This window comes from Octopus sinensis, linkage group LG8 (genome assembly GCF_006345805.1).
Source record: "Octopus sinensis linkage group LG8, ASM634580v1, whole genome shotgun sequence".
Classification (NCBI taxonomy): domain Eukaryota; kingdom Metazoa; phylum Mollusca; class Cephalopoda; order Octopoda; family Octopodidae; genus Octopus; species Octopus sinensis.
The window spans coordinates 26,253,006-26,273,043 of record NC_043004.1 but is presented as its reverse complement, the minus strand read 5'-3'; the positions used below and the strand labels follow the sequence as shown (position 1 = coordinate 26,273,043).

At 34.4% G+C, this 20,038-nt stretch overlaps 1 protein-coding gene across 2 annotated transcripts in view; it reads left to right on the top strand.

The window, feature by feature from the left end:
• Window positions 1-217: 217 nt before the first annotated feature.
• Window positions 218-20,038, top strand: part of LOC115214777 (MAM and LDL-receptor class A domain-containing protein 1-like) — a 154,982-nt gene continuing 135,161 nt past the window's right edge. For both annotated transcript variants that reach the window (XM_036505293.1, XM_036505292.1), the window contains exon 1: window positions 218-314. In XM_036505293.1, coding sequence (XP_036361186.1) covers window positions 240-314 — 75 coding nt within the window. In that variant the 5' untranslated portion in view covers window positions 218-239. The remainder of the gene's footprint in view (window positions 315-20,038) is intronic.

Below are 20,038 nucleotides of genomic sequence, written 5' to 3'. Positions count from 1 at the left end.
TGTGCGTATGTGTGTGCGTATATGTGTATTTATTAACTTCGAATAGATGAAAAGCAAATTTGACCTCGGCGTGATTTGAGCCGCTAAGCATATCGTCCGACACGTATTCGTTCTAATAATAAACAATAACGGAGGGCTTTACACCATCTCGATGGATAAAAAAATTTTATATTTCCAGTGTTACCTATTATATATTAATTATTTCCACTGACAGGTAACATCGATGAACATCAAGCACAATGACGAAACTTAGTGGGTTATATTTACTGTGGGTTTCTTTTGCGTTCCGAACGGCATTCACATATCCTTATGGGGTAAGTCGACATTATTTTCTTCTTTTACATTTGGTAACAGAATTTAATTCACTGAACTGAAAGGGTTACAAATTCATCTATATGAGTGAATGAGTGAGTGTGTGTGTGTGTGTGTGTGTGTGTGTGTGTGTGTGTGCGTGCGTGTGTGCTTGTGTGTACATATACGTACACACAAATACTTAAAAGTTTTATAGTAAAAACAACTAATATTAACTGAATAATGAATTCAGTAGAAGTGTGCAATTTAATATTTATATTTTCATTCACAGTGAGTTCGAAGTTTTGCCTGGTATGTTGATCATTAACCAATTTGAATAAATGAAGAAACTTCTAGGTTACTCTCAATGAACATATGCACACACATACACACGCATATACATACACATGCATATGGGAATTGGTTTCAGAGGTCAGAATGGTGTGAGTGTGTGTGTGCGTGTGTGTATGTGTGTGTGTGTATAAATTAAGCAGGCGTAAGCGGTGCATCTATTTTATGTGGGTGAGACTTTTATGGAAATTCAAAGGATTGCATATAGGTTTGTGACATAAGTTAAATTATATAGGTGTAAGAGGTACATCTACTTTATGTGGGTGAGACTTGTGTTGACAGAATCAATGTACTACATTTAGATTTGTGACAAAAGTTAAATTTAGTTGAATCAAATTAAGTCAGAGTAAGATGTACATTCATTTTATGTGAATGAGACTTGTGTTGAGAGGTTTGAAGCACTACATTTAGTTTCGTGGTAAAATTGGAACGTTTTGAAGAATCTATGGATAGTAAACGCCTCATTTTGTGTATTTAACAGACTCTCTATACTCATGTAACAACTCAAGCGATGGTGGAGGGACAAACACAGACACAAATACACACATAAATATATGCATATATATATATATATATATAAACAAGACGAAGACAGGTGGTGTACAAAACAAACAGATGTATTAGTATAACGCTCAAGAATTTACGTTTCGAGCCTACGCTCTTCTACAGAAAGGGACACAGAAAAAACAAGGACCGAAACAATGAGAGTAAAAAAGGAGAGAAAAAAATGTGTGTAGTGGCTAACGATCTATCATGGCGACTCACGTAATCACGTGACCGACCAGACCATCAAATGTTGCTACACATCGCTGGTCACAATGCGTTCGCATTGTTTTAGCCTTCGAATGACGCCACCCCGCTGGCTAAGCGAGCAGGCCAACAGAAGAAAGAGTGAGAGAAAGAGTGGTGAAAGAGTACAGCAGGGATCACCACTCCATGCCGGGGGTGTTGTCGCTCAATGGCCCAATGATTAGGACCCAGTGGTTAGGGCAGCGGACGCGCGGTCGTAGGATCGCAGTTTCGATTCCCAGACCGGGCATTTTGAGTGTTTATTGAGCGAAAACTCCTAAAAGCGCCACGAGGCTCCGGCAGGGGGTGCTGATCCCTGCTTTACTCTTTCACCACTCTTTCTCTCACTCTTTCTTCTGTTGGCATGCTCGCTTAGCCAGTGGGGTGGCGTCATTCGAAGGCTAAAACAATGCGAACGCATTGTGACCAGCGATGTGTAGCAACATCTGATGGTCTGGTCGGTCACGTGATCACGTGATATATATATATATATATATACACGACAGGCTTCTTTCAGTAATTTAATGTAATTCCAGTCAGAATAGATGAGGTAATTAAAAATTATGTGTACCGAGTTCAAGAAAATGGTAGGTTTAGAAGAGGGAAAGCGAATAAAGATGTTTGATAGGGATCTGTTCTGTTTGGCTGCGCCTGTGGAAATTTTAAAGTTTAAAATTTTAAGAATTTGGTGTATTGATGTAATTTTCCACGCTGAATCTCAGAAGATAATACACTTTTTCAAGAAAAATGTTTATAAAAAAGTTACAGAGGTTTAAAGTTTGAGTTGTCATTTTGTCAACTGTAAACAAATGAGATACTGTTGAAAGTCTGCTTCACCCACGTCATATAAACCCGTCATAACTTTTTTTATTTTTAGGAATTTTCAGAAATTTTTTTCGAATTTGTATTCTACACACGGGAATATATACGATTATGCAAAAATAAGAAAAAGATTTTCGTGCGTGATTTAAGCCTATTTAGTTTATTTTCAGTACATCTTCTACCGCATGTGTTTTACGCATTTAATAAGCGACAAAAAGGACACGTTGTAAGCAGCTTGTTACCACCTTAGTTTGTTATTATGGAAATAGACACCTATATGCCTGTGGCGTTCGATTAGCTAAAGTTACTCAAAATTAACTCTTTATTTATTGATTTATAGCGAAAATGAATTTCGTGTCAATCATTACTTTACAAAACTTCAGCAAAACGCCAAATAGGAAATAAATTGGAACAAAATTGAAGAAATTGAAAAGTGGCAGCCAAACAGAAAAGATCCTCTAACAGAATGGTGGGAATCAGATTGTTTCATAAATCAATTAATTATTATATGAATTTACATAAATTTATATGTACAAACCAATGTGATGAAATAGTTCCTCTTACTGTTCGAAAAGATCAAGTTATGTAACGTCTTCAGGTTTTCGTCTAATTGATACCTTTCTTTTGTCTCTCTCTCTCACTCACTTTCTCTTTCTCTTTATCTTTCTTTGTATATGCGTATATATATATGCCTATATATATATATATATATATATATATATATATATATATATATATATATATATATATATATGAAGTAAACAAGCGATGTGCATTACGCTACAAGGATGTATCAAGGGTTGAGCAGAAAGAATACAACAAGGAGAAAAGTTAGTTGAAAGCAAAATAAACGGGAAAGTAGACGAAAACTAAACGGATGGAAACTAAACAACAACATGATACACGTATTATTCGCAGCTGAGTTTTCCTCTTCAGTCAAAGACGCAAAATGTCGTAGCGGTTTCATGCCAATAACCTTTGATATTGCACAATTTTGCAGGCGCCAGTATTTTTGTTAAGCTACAGGGAAAAAGCTATCGAATGTGTGCTAAGACAGAAACAAACAAGACATATAGATACAACAGACAACGAATTATGCATATATATATATAACAGCACGAAGCCTTACGGCTATATACAAAGGAAGAAAAAAATAGTAATAATTATACATATACCACAAATACATCAGAAAGAGCTTTGCAGCTGTCGAAAGTACAGAGTGGGGGTGCACAAAGAGAAAATAGTGTAAGTCCTCGGGGACAGAACGGACGTAGCAAGTGCATGACCAGTCTGGTTAAAGGTAGGGCGAAAAAGAACGACACCACTTTTCCGGGCACCGGTCACGTAGTATGGAAGAGGAAGTGTTGAGAGAGGGAAAGAGGGGTGAAAGAGAGAGCGAGAGAGAACGAAGAAGCAGCGGTAGAAAGGGGGGATGATAGAGAGAGAGAACGAAGGAGCAGAGTAAGAAAGAGAGAGAAGGGAATGGTGCAAGGGAGGAAGAGAGGGCGGAAAGAGAGGGTAAGGGTGGAGAAAGAGAGAAAGATAAAGGATGGAAAAAGATAGAGTAAGAGGAAAGAGGGGGAAACAGTGAGAAAGAGAACGAAAAAGAAAGGAAGACAGAGAGAGGAAGAGTGGCGAAAAATATAGAGTAAAAGTGGAGATAAGGTTCAGATTGGCACCAGAATAATCAAAGAATATTTTTTACAATAAAGTAAGCAAAATGATGTGCATTACAAGGGTTGAAAAGAAGGAATACAAGGAGAAAAGGTAGACGAAAGCAGAGTAAACGGGAATGCGTATAGTGTTTGAAGTAGTGTACAGATATTGTATATTGAGAAAAAAAGAGACAGTCAGAATTCTGGATAATTCTTTATTAGCACTTTCGTTCGTTTTTCGAACTCGTCAAGATATAATCAAAATCAAAATGGTAAAAACAGAACGTCCTGTTGTTCATTTATATGAATAGGAGTCTTATTTTTTTTGCTTTGTTTAGAAGAGAATATTGTTGTTTTTTTTTGAAAAAGAGGGAAAGAGAGAAGGAAAAGAAAAGAAGGAGTAATAGACAGAGAGAGGGGGGGGTCAGGACAATCAAGAAAGAGGAGAAAAAATAATAAAAGATGGGGAAAGGATAGATAGAGAGAAAGAGACAGATAGACATAGATAGATAGACAGCCAGACAGATAGACAGACAAACAGACAGACAGACAGACAGATAGATAGATAGATAGATAGATAGATAGATAGATAGATAGATAGATAGATAGATAGATAGATAGATAGATAGATAGATAACAAACATTAAATAGTACAACATTCATAAACTAGGAAAATGAAGTCAGAATACAAAAAAAAAATGATAATTTGGTACTATTTATAATTCAATCTATTCTCTGTGTACATTTAATCAAACATCATAAATGAGATTTGTATGTTTGTTGTATATTTAACTGGAAGCCACTCTGTAGGATAAAGATTATATAATAAAGCAGGGCCTGCTTAAATATAGTTTTTTTTTTTTTAATATCTTTCACCCTTCTGTAAGATATATGTTTCTTTTTCTTGCTTGCTTGGATAAGATAATTCGAAAGAGATATTATTCACGAATTACATTGCCAAGTAACTACATGAGATATCTTTCTTAATCAGTGGTAAAATGATTCTAGTATTCTTTCTTGCGTACATATAATAACACCAGTTGTCAAAATCTATAACAACAGTTGTCAAAATCGCAGTCATATATATATATATATATATATATATATACATATATATATACATATATATATATATATATGATCATTTATAGAGATGAGTATCACGCTACTAACATTGGAGCCACATTCAGAAACAACGTTGCTATTTTTTCCTGATACCCCAAGAATAGGACAGCAACAAGTCTTGCAAAACATGACTGGGAATTGAAGGAGAATGACACTCGTCATTTCAATATCAGCTCAACAATTTTGGTAAAAAGCATCATCATACAGACATGGAGCTTATAGAAGACCTATGAAATGTAATCTTTGCTTCTCAGAAAAGTTCTTCATCCTGTTCCAGGATAAACATGAAGTGAACCAGAGACGCAAGCGCTTAAATTCCTGCAGGCACGATGCGAAGTTTAGAATGTCAAGCGAAAAAATACCATATGGGTAAAATTTTATTGACTTTCGGAAAATTTTGACTGTCGCATTTGAATTTGGTTTTACACCTTGTATATAGTTATTTTTGTATTACAATGCTAGTGTATATTTCGACTTCACATTTTATATTTTTGCATCCGATTTTTAAGAAAGCCTTCGACTATTTTACAAATTTAAGTTTAAGTTTCGCCGGAGTTTATTTTCTACCCCACTTTGTATATATATATATATATATATATATATATATTCAATTCTTATTATATATTCAAATTTTAAAATTTAAATTTATATATTTATTTTATATTACATTTAATTATGTTATATTAATTTATTGTACAATTTTAATATTCTATATACCACACAGTTTTTATAAAATGCTTGTATGCGTATATGCGTTATGGTGTATCTTGATGTGAAGACATGTCTATATATATATATATATATATATATATAACAAAGTGAAGTTGTAAGGTACCGCACGAGTGGAAATATATATGAAAGAAGGTTTGAAAATGCAATTTTAAAAGACGTTTATTCACTTGACCGGTTTCACATTTTTAGAAAAAGATTGTCAAAAATAAAATGTAAAAGCTTTGTTGTGTTAAGTACTGGTTGTCACAAAATATTACAATACATATATACATTCTTTGATAATAATAATAAGAAATGTTAAAAAGAGTTTACAGGAAAAATCTTGAGACAATATTAAAAAGTTCGTTAAAAATATTAGGATTTCATTAAAAATCATGTTTGTTTGGAAGTATCTATATATATATACACATAAAATTATAAGTTCAAAAAGGTCATATTTTGGTGGTATATATATATTATATATATATATATATATATATATATATATTTTGATCAATATATATATTATATATATATATATATATATATATATATATATATATATATACAGAAGGAGATATATTTAGGAGTTTACAAAGAATTTGAGATGAACTGACATGTTTCACCATTTTATCGTAAAAAGGTATTTACTATTTTAAGGGACAGTGTGGGAGGTTGGTTTGGGTGGGAGGAAGGAAGAGCAATGTGAAATTGAAAGGATTTGTTTCTCTTTTAAGGCTTAGTGGTTTTGGGGATTGGTCTCAGAGGTCAGAATGATGTGAGTGTGTGTGTCTGTGTGTGTCTGTGTATATGTGCTTGTGTTTGTGTGTGGGGGCCGTTTTTGATTGGTCCCAGGGTTTATTGTGGTGTATGTAAATGTGTCTATGTGTGTTTAATATTTGGTAGGATGGTGTGTGTGCATGTGTGTGCACGTTTGTGTGTGTGTATGTGTATGATTAATATTTGTTAGGGTGTTGTGTGTGCGCAAGTGTATGTATGTGTTTGTTCGCGTGTGTGTATGTGTGCGTCTGTGGGTGCGTGTGTATGTGTACGTCTGTGAGTGCGTGTGTATGCTTGTGTGTTTTTTGTGTTGGTGGGGATGTTATGTGTGTGTACATGAGTGTGTGTGTGTATCTCTGCCTTGGTATTTTGTGCTGTTATGATTGTCCTGGTGTTGTGTGTGCGTATATATGTGTGTGATTGGCATTTACTAAGGTGTTGTGTGTGCGCATGTGTGTGTTTATGTGTTTGTTCGCATGTGTGTATGTGTGCTTCTGTATGTGCGCGCGTGTATGTTTGTGTTTTTGTGTTGGTGGGGATGTTATGTGTGTGTATGTGAGTGTGTGTGTTGTGTCTGTCTGAGTATGTTTGTGTTTTAATTGTCCTTGTGGCGTGAGTGTGTGTGTGTATGTGAGCAACCGTATGTGTGTGTGATTGTCTTGGTATTGTGTGTGTGTGTTTTATGTGTGTGATTGGTATTTGTCATGGTGTTGTGTGTGCGCATGTGTGTGCATATGTGCGTCTGTATGTGCGCGCGTGTATGTTTGTGTGTTTTTGTGTTGGTGTGGATGCTATGTGTGTGTGTTGTGTCTGTCTGAATATGTCTGTGAGTGTTTGTTGTGGTTGTTATGATTGTATTGTGAGCTTATGTGTGTTTTTTCTTTTGAGTGTGTGTGTGTAATTTTATTACTGGGGTACGGGCGTATTGTGTGTGTGTATAGGTGTGCATAAATGTGTGTGTGTTTGTGTGGGTTGTGTTGTAGTTGTGTGTTTGTTTGTGCATATGTGGGTGTGTTTGTGTGAATGTGATTTCAAGAATGTATATATGTTTTGTAATATTTTGTGACAACCAATACTTAACACAACAAAGCTTTCACATTTTACTTTTGACAATCTTATTTTTAATGAAATCCTAATATTTTTATTGAACTTTTGAATATTTTCTCAAGATTTTACCTTGTAAACTGTTTTTAACATTTTCTTATTATTATCAAAGAATGTATATATATGTTTTGTAATATTTTGTGACAACCAAAACTTAACCCAACAAAGCTTTTACATTTTACTTTTGACAATCTTTCTCTAAAAGAGTGAAACCGGTCAAGTGAATAAACATCTTTTAAAATTGCATTTTCAAACCTTCTTTCACACACACACACACACACACACACACATCTATTAATATACTTATATATATTTACGTATATATGTATTTGTATATTTGTATGTGTGTCTATGTTTGTGTGTTTGTATGAATAACGCTTTTTGTGATATTTTTTCTGCTTTTTAAAAAATGTATATATATATATATATACATATATATATATATATACATATATATATATATACATATATATACATATGTGTGTGTGTGTATGTGTGTGTGTGTGTGTACATATATATGTATGTATATATGCAGGTTGGACGGTGCTTTTAGATAGTCTGGCACGTATGGTATCATTTAATTTTGCTTTCAGCATATGCTTTACTGAATTGAATGCCTTCCACCCTATCTTTGTGATTTTGGCATCCATATATGTTTTGGATAATAGATAAATGCGTGGTGGAGGTCGAATGTAGGTGTATGGTTGGCAGTCAATAGATGTATATGGTAGTTGCCTCCTACTGATATATGATATATGATGAATGGCAAAAAGATAAGAAGGCAAATATCATGCATCTATAAGAACTTTCAACAATAATAACAACGAGTAGCAACGAAGTCAGATTTTTTCGGATATTTGAGTGTTTAAACATTGCTGAAATGTTTCTAGAAAGATTGTAGGATTAAAATATTAACAGCCACCGTAGCTATAAACTTGAGGCTAATTAAGCACGTATATTGTCATGTGTACGGAATGGCCGCCGAATGTACACAGCTATATCTAGACAAATAGTTTTTATCATCTCTCTCTTTTTCTCTTTCTCTCTCGCCATATGTATGTGTGTGCATGTGTGTGTACCTACACGCACACATATATACATATATATATATATATATATATATATATGCAGTTAGGTTATATTCTGTGAAGAACGCATTAGAGTATAGCATAAAGCTCATCCACCTTCAGATTTCCCCCGGTACTATCCAACAGTAGTATTGTAAGTACTGCCAGATTTGCGTTGGGGCTTTTGTAATGTGTGAACGGATAATTGAATGAGAGAGAGAGAGAGAGAGAGAGAGAGAGAGAGGGAGAGAGAGAGTACAGAGGAACATTTAGTTGTAATCACTACAATTGCTTCCACACAACGCAGTTCTCCAGGTTCGCAGGTATTTGGTTATGTAACCGTTTCCCTGCATTATGAAGATGTATATGTATGTGAGAGCATGTACGGGTGTGCGTATATGTAGATCTATACAGAACGATGTATATATAATGTAAGTTCATCAACTGAATGACTGGTAAAGTCTTGAAGGTCAGCCAAGGACAGTGGCATGTGTAACTAACCATGAAGACTAAATGAACAGCACAAAGAAATAAAATGGCACACCCTTTAATATGAACCTCAATACTCACCATCCATAGCATAGCCACTCCCTACTCCATTTATACATTTAAAGCAGTTATCAACAGACTAACAACCACATATTTTTTTATATATTGAGTGCTTACTCAGAAAGGAATATATATATATATATATATATTATATATATATATATATATATATATATATATACCTATATATACACACACACACATATATATATATATGTGTGTGTGTATATATATATATATATTACTTACACACACACACACACACATATAATACTCAAAGAAATTCCAACTTTGATTTTCACGTTTTATTTACAATTTTATATTAATATGATATAATATAATATAATATATAATGAAATGATAGAATATGAAATGTCCATTCTGATTGAACTAGTACTTTCATGCATTAAGCTATGCAATCCTCAGGTTCGTGTAGTTGTGGTGACAGTTATGTTTTACAGTTTACAACTGTAGTGAGATGGCTAAACTGTGTGCCTTAAATACATTTGTATAGACTTAAGAATGTTAATTTTTGCAAACTGTATTCTGACCAATCAGTGTGTGATTTTACTAAATTACTTAAGTTGATTGGTGTTTCGTTTAGGCGTCACGATTTGTTGAACATATCAAGAGACTTGTATTTTGACCTTGGCCAAAGCAGTAATTGTTGGGATATTTTTAGAAATGTTGTTTTTGTTTGAACAAAAATTCACTTAGTTCCGTTGGACGTTTGTTCCTGATGCTTGCATCTTCTACAATGGTACAAATTCTTCTGGCTAGGCAGTATGGGATGTTGTGTTTTGTATGAGGTGGATGATACGACTTAAAATTCAGGTATTGATGTGTGTCCGTGTGTTTGTAGTATATATCTGTGGTAATGGTGGTGTTCTTTTTAATTACCATTATATTTAGGAATGGTAATTTGGTACTACTCATCTCCTTTGTAAATTAGAGAGATGGGTGTAGGTTGTTCAGGAGGATATTGAACTCTTTCAGAGTATTTAGAGATTCTGTCCAGATTATGAAACAATCGTCAAGGCATATTTTCCATGCCTTTTCAATATAATTTCTAAATCCAGTGCTACAGTTTTTCTCTACTTCTTGGTAGAGTTGTTGTTCTAGATATCCTATTACAGAGTTCGCATAAACGTGAGCAATCTTCATTCTCATCGCCGTGCCTTTAATTTGGATGTAATTCTTTCCATTGAAGAAGAATGTGCTGTTTTCCAGAATAAGTTTGACTGTGTCTAATATAAATGACACTGTGAATCTGTTGGGGATCACTTCTCTATGTTTTTCTATCCAATATTTAATCGCCTTTATTCCCAAATCATGTGGAATGTTGATGTAAAGGCTTACCACATCAAAATTAAGTAGAAGGGAATTTGTTTCAGTTGTTTTGGGAAGAAGGGAGAGGAAGTCGATGTCATCTCGGATGAAAATAGGGATGTAGGTACATAGTGGTTTCAAAACAATGTCAATAAAATTGCTTAGACGATGGGTATGGCATGCTGGATGCAATAATTTTTTGTACTTATTTTCTTGTTCTTTTACTACATGCTGAATATTTTTTGATTTATGTATTTTCGGTAAGCCGTAGAAGTTGCTGGGTTTTAGCTCGAAATTGGTGATGTAGTCTCTTTCGTTATCGGTCAGTGAGTTGTGGTATTTTAAAACAAGGTTGTTAATCTTCTTCATGATGTGGTGGTTTATATTGTAGGAATTTCACAATAGAAGGTTGTGTCTTTCAGTTGGTCTTCAATTACATCCTTATAGTATTCTGCATCCATAATAATAATTGAAGCCCGTTTATCTGCTTGTTTAATTATTATTGTTTGATCGTTTTGTATACGTTTAAGTGCAGACATTTCGGATTTGTTAATATTTGGCCTAACATTGGTATTGCGTCTAAGGGGAAATTTTGACACGATATCAATATTTTGGTAGAGAGAGATTTCTTCCTTTTGGTGGGGTGAAATTTGTTTTATCCTTTACTTGGGATTCATCAATCCCATTACTTTTATTAGTGAAGAATTCTGTAACTTACGACAGAAATTTTGGATATCCTCCTTTAGTTCTTGGTGGTTGACTGTTGATGTAAGTGTACATTTCAGTCCTTTTGACAGAAGTTGGATTTCGTCATTGTCAAGATCTCTTTTGAATAAATTAATGATTTTAAGATCTATACGTTCAATTGTTTTGAGTATGTTTCCTCTTGGATTTTTCTTTCTCCGGTATTTGTTGTCCTGATGTTAAAAATGGATTTTTCTCTGTTTATGACTTATGTTCCTGTTGATGTTTGCTTGATGGACTTTGCGTTTTGGTTATGCTATTTTACTTGGTTTCGTTATGCTTTCTCTCCTGTTTCTAGTATTATGTATATTATTTTTCAATTTCTTGTTAGTATTCTTTTTAACAGCCCGAGGGAATCATCTAGGTTTATTTCGAGGCCTAGATCGGTTTTTTGCTCAGCTTCTTGTAGGTTGTCTCTGTCGTGGTCTTGAAAACGATCTCCTATTATTTCTACTCCTAATGATCTGATCAAAGGAATGTCTATTTTGTTTGTGCTTTTTTGTTCATATTGTGTGCATTAGGGTGTTTGTGTACAAAATGGAAGTATTCTTACTGGAGTTCATCTTCAATTCACAGTGAAATGTGTGTTCATGTTTCCACGTGTTCTGGCGTATGTTATGTTGGTGACGTTATCCACTTTTAATGTTATTTCTCAGAGTTCGAGAGTCTTTACCACAATTGGTACCATATTTGTCGAGAAATAATTGTTTCTGTTGCCATAACTTTCTTGATCTGCTTTCTTCTTTTGAGGTACCTCTGACCCATAGTTCTCACATTTTTTCTGCTATATTGCCAGTCGTTAGTTTTGATATTTTGTCTCCAATTTGACCATCGATAGTTTCGTATTTGGCTTTGCAACAGGATTGTTTACACAGGGTAATGGAGATGTCGGTCCTGAATTTTGTCAGAGTAAGCTTCCATCGAAGTTTTGTTTCATCCTCTAGTTCTCCTAAAACTCCTTTAATTAGACACTTCCGAGGAAGTATGGGTGCCGCTAAAGAAATCCATTTCGAATGTAGTTCAGCATATTTTTCACATTTATATGCCTTCCAGGAGTTTTGTTTTCTTATATTAAGAAATTTTTATACATACATGCATGCATACATACACACACACACACACACACACACATACACACACACACACACACACACACACACACACATTGCCAAAACAATATTCTTCATCTTCATAGGATATTCGAACTAAAACATGAAGCTTCATTAGAGTTAATACAAAAGCGTCCAAAGAATAAACAAATGGAAAAGGGAATAGGAAAGAAAACATGACCCAGAGAAGAAGTCTGGAGGCCTAATATATTAAAATCATACAATCTTCCATCATAGGGCTTCGAAGTCAGTAGGCAAAAGAATGATCGAGCAATGGTCTAGGGAAAAAATTATTTCGGGTTATTTCCATATAGAAGGGAACCAAGACGTTATAAAAAGAAGTTAGCAAAAAAAAATTGCAAGAAAAATCCTAACATGTCTATAAAGAGAATAGTACCAATGTTAACGTAAATATCGCTAGTTTATATTTATCCAAAACAATACTGTAGGGTTCTTATGATAGTGTACTTACGGAAATATTACAAAGAACACCACCTGTTGTCCGCAATGGGACAGACCGAAGTGTATCCGTCTCTACAAATGGTCAGTTATACTTAAACCAAGGGCAAAAGTTAACACCGTTTCAATGGATATGTAAATAAAAAAGAAAAATGAGTAAATAAATAAAGGGTGCGCTTATGGCCTTCTGCAGCTTCTCAACATATTATAAATAAGAATAAATAAATAGATAAATACACTCGATCAAAATTCTATAACTTTTTATAGGTAAGGGGAGACAAGTAGTACAGATATTACATAAAAATATATTTAAAAAATAACTGCTAAAATTACGTTGGATTTTACATCCTAGATAGCAAATAGAATTCGCGTGATAATAATGGACAAACAAGTAAATGTGTACACGTACCTAAGAAAATTCCATCTTATAAGTACACAAAAATCGCAAAACCACTAACAATTAACATTTAAGCGATTAAGATTTAAGACCAAATCTCATGTTAATTAATACCATAAATATAATTCCCATGTTCAAACAGTTTACTAAGTGTACTTAATATGCATTACATTATCCTAAAAGTTAGATTGTTCATATCATTAAATTCAATAATTTAAAAATTATATTGACCCTAAGTGGGTACATTCATTCTAGTTCCACCAACAAATTATACTTTCAATCCTACATAGTAAACCCAAATTTTACAAATATCACCTGGTATGTACAACTACTGTAGTGTCCAAGTGCATGCCCATACAATGTATAGTGGAGGAAGGTAACATTGAGTTCAATAAGATAAAATAAATTCTACGGAGGTGGGTAATGCTGTTCCCAAGTGGGTAGGGCTATTAAGGTCTATTTTAAGTGGAGGAAGACCAATAAGTTGGTAGAGAATTAAATCCAGATTACTGCAAGTGCCAACAAACACGTCCATAGTATAAAAGGTACTGGAGGATAAAATAAAACAAAATAAAGTTAAACTTTAAAATAAAAATGAGAAATTGAAGTAGATATTAGGGGTTATAACATTGTGGTTGAATACATATGTCCTCTGTGTTCTCAAATAACTTCATGAATGAAATATCTGGCATTATTCAAGAGGCTAGTTGGTTTTATTAATGAGGAATGGCTTAAGTGGTATAAGATGTAGGTGGTTGATATGGGTGGAGGTAAATAGGACCTAAACTCAGAATTTGGGTAAAAGAAGAGGGGTATTTAAATGAATATCTGCAAGGGCTCCGGTATTACTACTAGCAAACTAAATTTAATTAAGGAGTGAATGCATATCCTTCAAATTACTATTAAGGGCTACAATTTTTATGGTGTGGGGTTGTGAGGTTATTGGTATTATTATAGTGTAGTATAAGGGTTTCTAATGTTACTTATATTTATCGAAAGTGGACGTCCTTTGTGCAGACAAGCTTCACTTCTCTCCTCTCTTGGGTTCAATAGTGGGTTTCGTGCTATTAGAATGAAATAAATTTCATTAATGCAAAGATAACATTTCCTATTTTTTCGTTATACGAAGGTGCAGTAGCAAGGATTTCCCATTCTAATGTGAAGCTAATATCACTATCTTTGAGTTCCCAAATAGACTTACATAATCCAGTCGAGTTAATTTTGTTTCTATTTCTAAAAGAATGCTGAAGTGTGGTTAGTCTACGTTTTATCTCATTTTGGGTAGCTCCTATGTAACTTATTTTACTAAACTGTGTTGTGACTGTGCATTGGTAAATTGCGTCCTTAATTCTACACGTATTTCCGAAGGCACAATTATCCCTATTCCTACAGTCACATAAATTGTGCTGTAGGGGGAATTGCTTTCTAGTAGGGTAGAGCTACGTCTATTGAGATCGATAGGGTTATTCTGGTTCTGAATGTATCCTTTACTAAGATTGGGGTAGTGTTTATTGTTTTTATTTCTGTTACCACCGTCGTTGCTACTGTTGCTTCTAATTAAGTAGAAAGTATCTATTTTTTTTATTTTTCAGGGAGGATATTGTGCACGCTAAGTTATGTGTAAGACTATAACCTATCCTTATTGTTCTACTATTTATAAGTTCTGAATACCTATTGTTCTTATCAAAGTGCTTGTTTATAACGTTAAATATTTGCTTAGCTAAGTCGGTCCTTATTTGCATTGTAAAAAGGAGTATACACCAGATCATGTTTCCTGATTTACCAGAAGTCTCATCGGGTGACACATGTTTCCAATTGTTAGGGCGTTTTATATGGTGTATACGTATAATACCATTAGTTTCATTATTAATACGCTGCTCATTTATACTGCCATTAGTTGTGCTATGATTAGGTTTACGCCGGTAGTATATAGATTTGCTGCTACAATTTTTTTATTGTAGTCTTCATGGTTAGTGCGTTTATTAGCATTGTTTATCCTTCGTCCATTTACCCGCGTTGTTCTACCCGTTGCGTTACTGTTATTTTTGTAGTTACTCATATTGTTGCTAAATTTAATCCTATTAGTGTCATTAGATGTAGTTCACCGTACTTTATTATATCGCTTTAGTGTATGGCCATGTACTATAATGTTGCTGTTTATATAGTCATTATTACTTTTATTCATTGCATGCTCGTGTGGGATATATTTAATTCTAACTCTATAGCCTGAATCTATAGGTGCCTTATCATACTTATCCACATGACTATTAAGTATGTCCTCTTTAAAGGAGAGGTAAAAAATCCTTTTGCTAATACCTCTTATTAGAACTCTTTTTACTGATTGTGGATAGTTACTGAGATAGTTTATATACTTTAAGTTAGGTTTCATATAAGGTTGATGTAAACCTGTATTTGAATTACAATTAACGTCTCGAAGCCCTATGATAGAAGATTGTAAGATTTTAATATATTAGGCCTCCAGACTTCTTCTCTGGGTCATGTTTTCTTTCCTATTCCGTCTTCCATTTGTTTGTTCTTTGGACGCTTTTGTATTCACTCTGAAGAAACTCCATGTTCTAGTTCGAATATCCTATGATTATGAAGAATATTATTTTGGCAATTCTTTCGTAGGCACTGACTGACAACGGAAGCGGAAACGGTTGTAAGAGTTGTTTGACCCACAAGAAAATTACAAATATTTGGGGATAGACGAAGGAGATGGTGTAGTGCTTTAGGTAGCTAAATAGTTGAATGATCTCACATGCAAGAAAAATTATAGAGTAACCTCCCTTTTCTAAGTTTCTCGAAGCATCTCTCTCATGAGAAGTGATTCGTAATTATTCAAGAAGCTTAGCTGTTGGAAATTTCTAGAATGTCTAGCGTTCCATAAATAAAAGCAGTTTGCTAACCTCTAGCTCTTCTCTTCTTAGTCGATTAGACTTAGAGCCATTCACGTCATTGCTACGTCCAATAAATTTCTCTATGCCACATGACTGAAAACCACCACTTGGCTGTTATTTCTACATTTTCTATCTCTGAACATTCTCGCATAGATTACTTCGTTCAACTAGATTCTACATTTTGATTCTATGTATCATCACCAACCAGTAAATAAAATATATGTTATGTAGTAAATATATAGATCTTGAATTTATTCTTTCATCACTTTATGAACTCATGTAATAACTAATTTTGGAGGAGGGAATAATCGATTACATCGATCCCAGTGTTTCACCGGTACTTAATTTATCGACCCCGAAATGATGAATGGGCAAAGTCGACCTCGGCGGAAATTGAACTCAGAACGTAGCGACGGACGAAATACTGCTAGGCATTTCTTCCAGCGTGCTAACGATTCTACCAGCTCACCGCCTTAAATAATAATGATAATAATAATAATAATAATAATAATAATAATAATAATATAATAATAATAATAATAATAATAACAACAACAACAACAACAACAATGATAATAATAATAATAATAATAATAATAATAATAATAATAATAATAATAATAATAATGATGATAACAACTACTATCATCTAAGAGCATGCACCATCCAAAAGCAGACGTTGATCGTCTGTACCTACCTAGAAGTAATGGGGGAAGAGGAACGATGCAGGTAGAACTGTGCTATTAGACCTCCACAATAGTAATGAACAAGTATTTATCTAATACAGTGGACTGGATGTTTGTGTGCAAACAAGAAAGCAGCAAAAAATTACATTCTCTTGTCATGGATGCTTGCAAATTAGCAAGGGAACTCGGTATTAACCCCGAATTAGATGAAAAACCTGAAACCACTACCACCAAACAAGCAAAACGTGTCTGCAAAAAAGAACGGGCAGAAACAAATTGAGGAGCGGTGAAGTCAGATGCCTTTACATGGACAGTATATTCTTCGACACCGAAATGCTGATGTAGTTAAGCAACAACCCATCAATGGCTGAGAAGCTCAGGACTGAAAGCAAAAACTGAAGGTTTCATATTGGCGGTACAAGACCAAAGCTTGCTTACCAAAAACTACTATATATATATATATATAGTTCAAAATGTAATTTATAAATGTACAATAATGACTTTAAATAATAGCTATCTTTATTTCAGATGTTCGATAGATCTAGAAAAACATTTGAACAATCATTTTTCCTCTTTTAGACTTAAACATAAGGCAGGTTGAACAACACTGTTTAGTAAAATTTGAGAACTGAAAGAAAAAAATATCGAATTTAACCTAATATGGGATATAATAAGAAAGGCACAGTAGAGATGGATGTGAACTTTGTTCTATGGAGACATGAAATTTTAAAACAGGAATAATACAAACTTATTGAATAACCGTTCCGAACTGGGAGTATCTTGCATATATTGTGCTACCCGTACGTTTAAATATTTTAAATAATAGCATTCTGACCATTCCTAAATTTTCAAATCCTAATATTTTATAACCAAATAAAAATTAATATACCATACTAACTTTTATTCAACCTGCATTGATTACTAAGAAATTTCATTATATATATAAATCTGAATATATGAAATTAGAATTTTTTTTTTATTGATACTCTCCTATATGGGAAAGAAAAAACTTCTATATATCTAGGGAAATTACTTGGTTCATCTTGATTACCTCCCTTCCATTACTTTTTAATATATATTATTGACTCCTGATATATTCACTTAATTGATAAAGTTTTTCTCCACGGGTAGTAAATATTATGTCTAACATATTCTTTTAATTTGACTCATTAATAAAATAAACCACCATTTACTAGCTAATTATGATTCTATATTAATGGAAATGGGGATATATAAATATGAAATATTGATTAGACAGAGGTCCAAAACAATAGCTCTCAGAAACAGACTACGTACAAATTCTTTCTTCATAACTGCTGAAGCTATTTTCTGACAGGGGTGGGGAGAATAAATTTTCATACAGCTGGACGCTCCAATCGAAACAGGGGACCCGAAATGATATGGTTGAGAAACGCTGTTATAGATTATGCCTAACCGAAAACGATCACACCCACACCATCCAAATAGACCGGGTGAAATCGGGTGAAATCGGGTGAAACCGGGCTTAACTGCTAGTAGAAGATCTAAAAGAAGGTAATAAAACTAATGGCGACACGACAGAGGAACAAAAGGCAATCTACGACAGAATAAATGTAAGACTACATGAGAACGATAGCGACATTATTTGCAACATTAAAAAGGTTGATCGACGGAAATTGAACCAAGAAACGAAAAATGTCAATGAAATTCTGAAATACATCAGAACAAACAACATCACAGAAACAAATAATTTGATCAAAGCAGCAAATATTGTTGTAGCAGAAAACGTGGGTGTTGAGGTCAAGAAAAAGAAACATAATGGGAGTGACAAAAGAAAAGATCCATGGGGGAAAAGAAGAATCCAGGCAGGATTCCTCTGGAAGGAAATCTCTATGTTAGACCGAAAAGAGAAAGGGGAGCTTAAAAGCGAACAAAAATACAGGGTGTTGGAAAGGAAGTATAATATTGAAAGAAAAGGCCTGGAAGTAGTAATGGAGGAACTGAAACAGCGCCTCGTTGCAAAAAAAGCAAAGATGGAAAGATACGATCAAAGAATGAAGGGTTACCACCAGAATAGGTTATTCAGAGTAGATGAGAAGAGATTCTATAAAGAAATAAATGGAGAGTGTACAGATGAAAAGCTGATACCAGATAACATCGAAAGTCAAAGGTTTTGGAATGACATCTGGAGCAAAGACAAGGAGCACAAGATGGATGCTGAATGGTTGCAAGAACTGAAACAAACAGTAGTCTGTCCAAAACAGGCTGAACTAGCCATTTCAGGTAGGGAAGTGAAGGAAATCGGCAAAAAATGAGCAACTGGAAGGCCCCGGGACCAGATGGAGTTCAAGGCTACTGGATCAAAAGATTTAGTGAATGTCATGCACGAAAAGCTGCACATCTCAACACCTTATTAAATGCCGACCAAGTAACACCAGAGTGGTTGACATTGGGTAGGACAGCGCTGTGCCTGAAAAACATCGAAAAAGGCAATACGGTAGACAATTACAGGCCGATATCCTGTTTGCCACTTATGTGGAAGTTATTGACTGGAATACTCGCAGAGTCAATGTACGAACGTCTGGAAAAAATGGAGTCCTGCCACATGAGCAGAAGAGTTGCAAGCGTAAAGTGCATAGGTGCCTAGGATCAACTCCTGATAGACAAAACTGTACTTAGAGACTGAAAGAGGAGGAAAAGTAACTTAGCCATGTCATAGATCGACTATCGTAAGGCATATGACAGGGTCCCACATTCTTGGATTATGGAGTGTATGAACCTATTTGGTATTGCAAGGAATGTTGTGCGATTGCTTGGAAAAAGTATGGCGAATTGGAGGACTGACCTGACAGTATACGGAAGAAGTTTAGGGACAGTAGAAATTAGGAGGGGCATCTTCCAAGGGGACTGCCTGTCCCCTTTCAAGGGGATTGCCTGATCTTTGTACTATGCTTGATACCACAAACACTTATTCGAAAGAAAGCAAAAGTTGGGTATTCAAAAGCCGCCAACAAAAAGTCAATCATTTTTTATTCATGGATGACCTCAAATTACCAGCCAATATAGGCCACTAGCCCAGAAGGAATATAAGAGACGCCACGACAATATAGCCAGGCTTGTCCATTGGACACTTTGCAACAAGTATGGACTTGACACAGCAACAGATTGGTACGGCCACAAGCCTGAAGGCA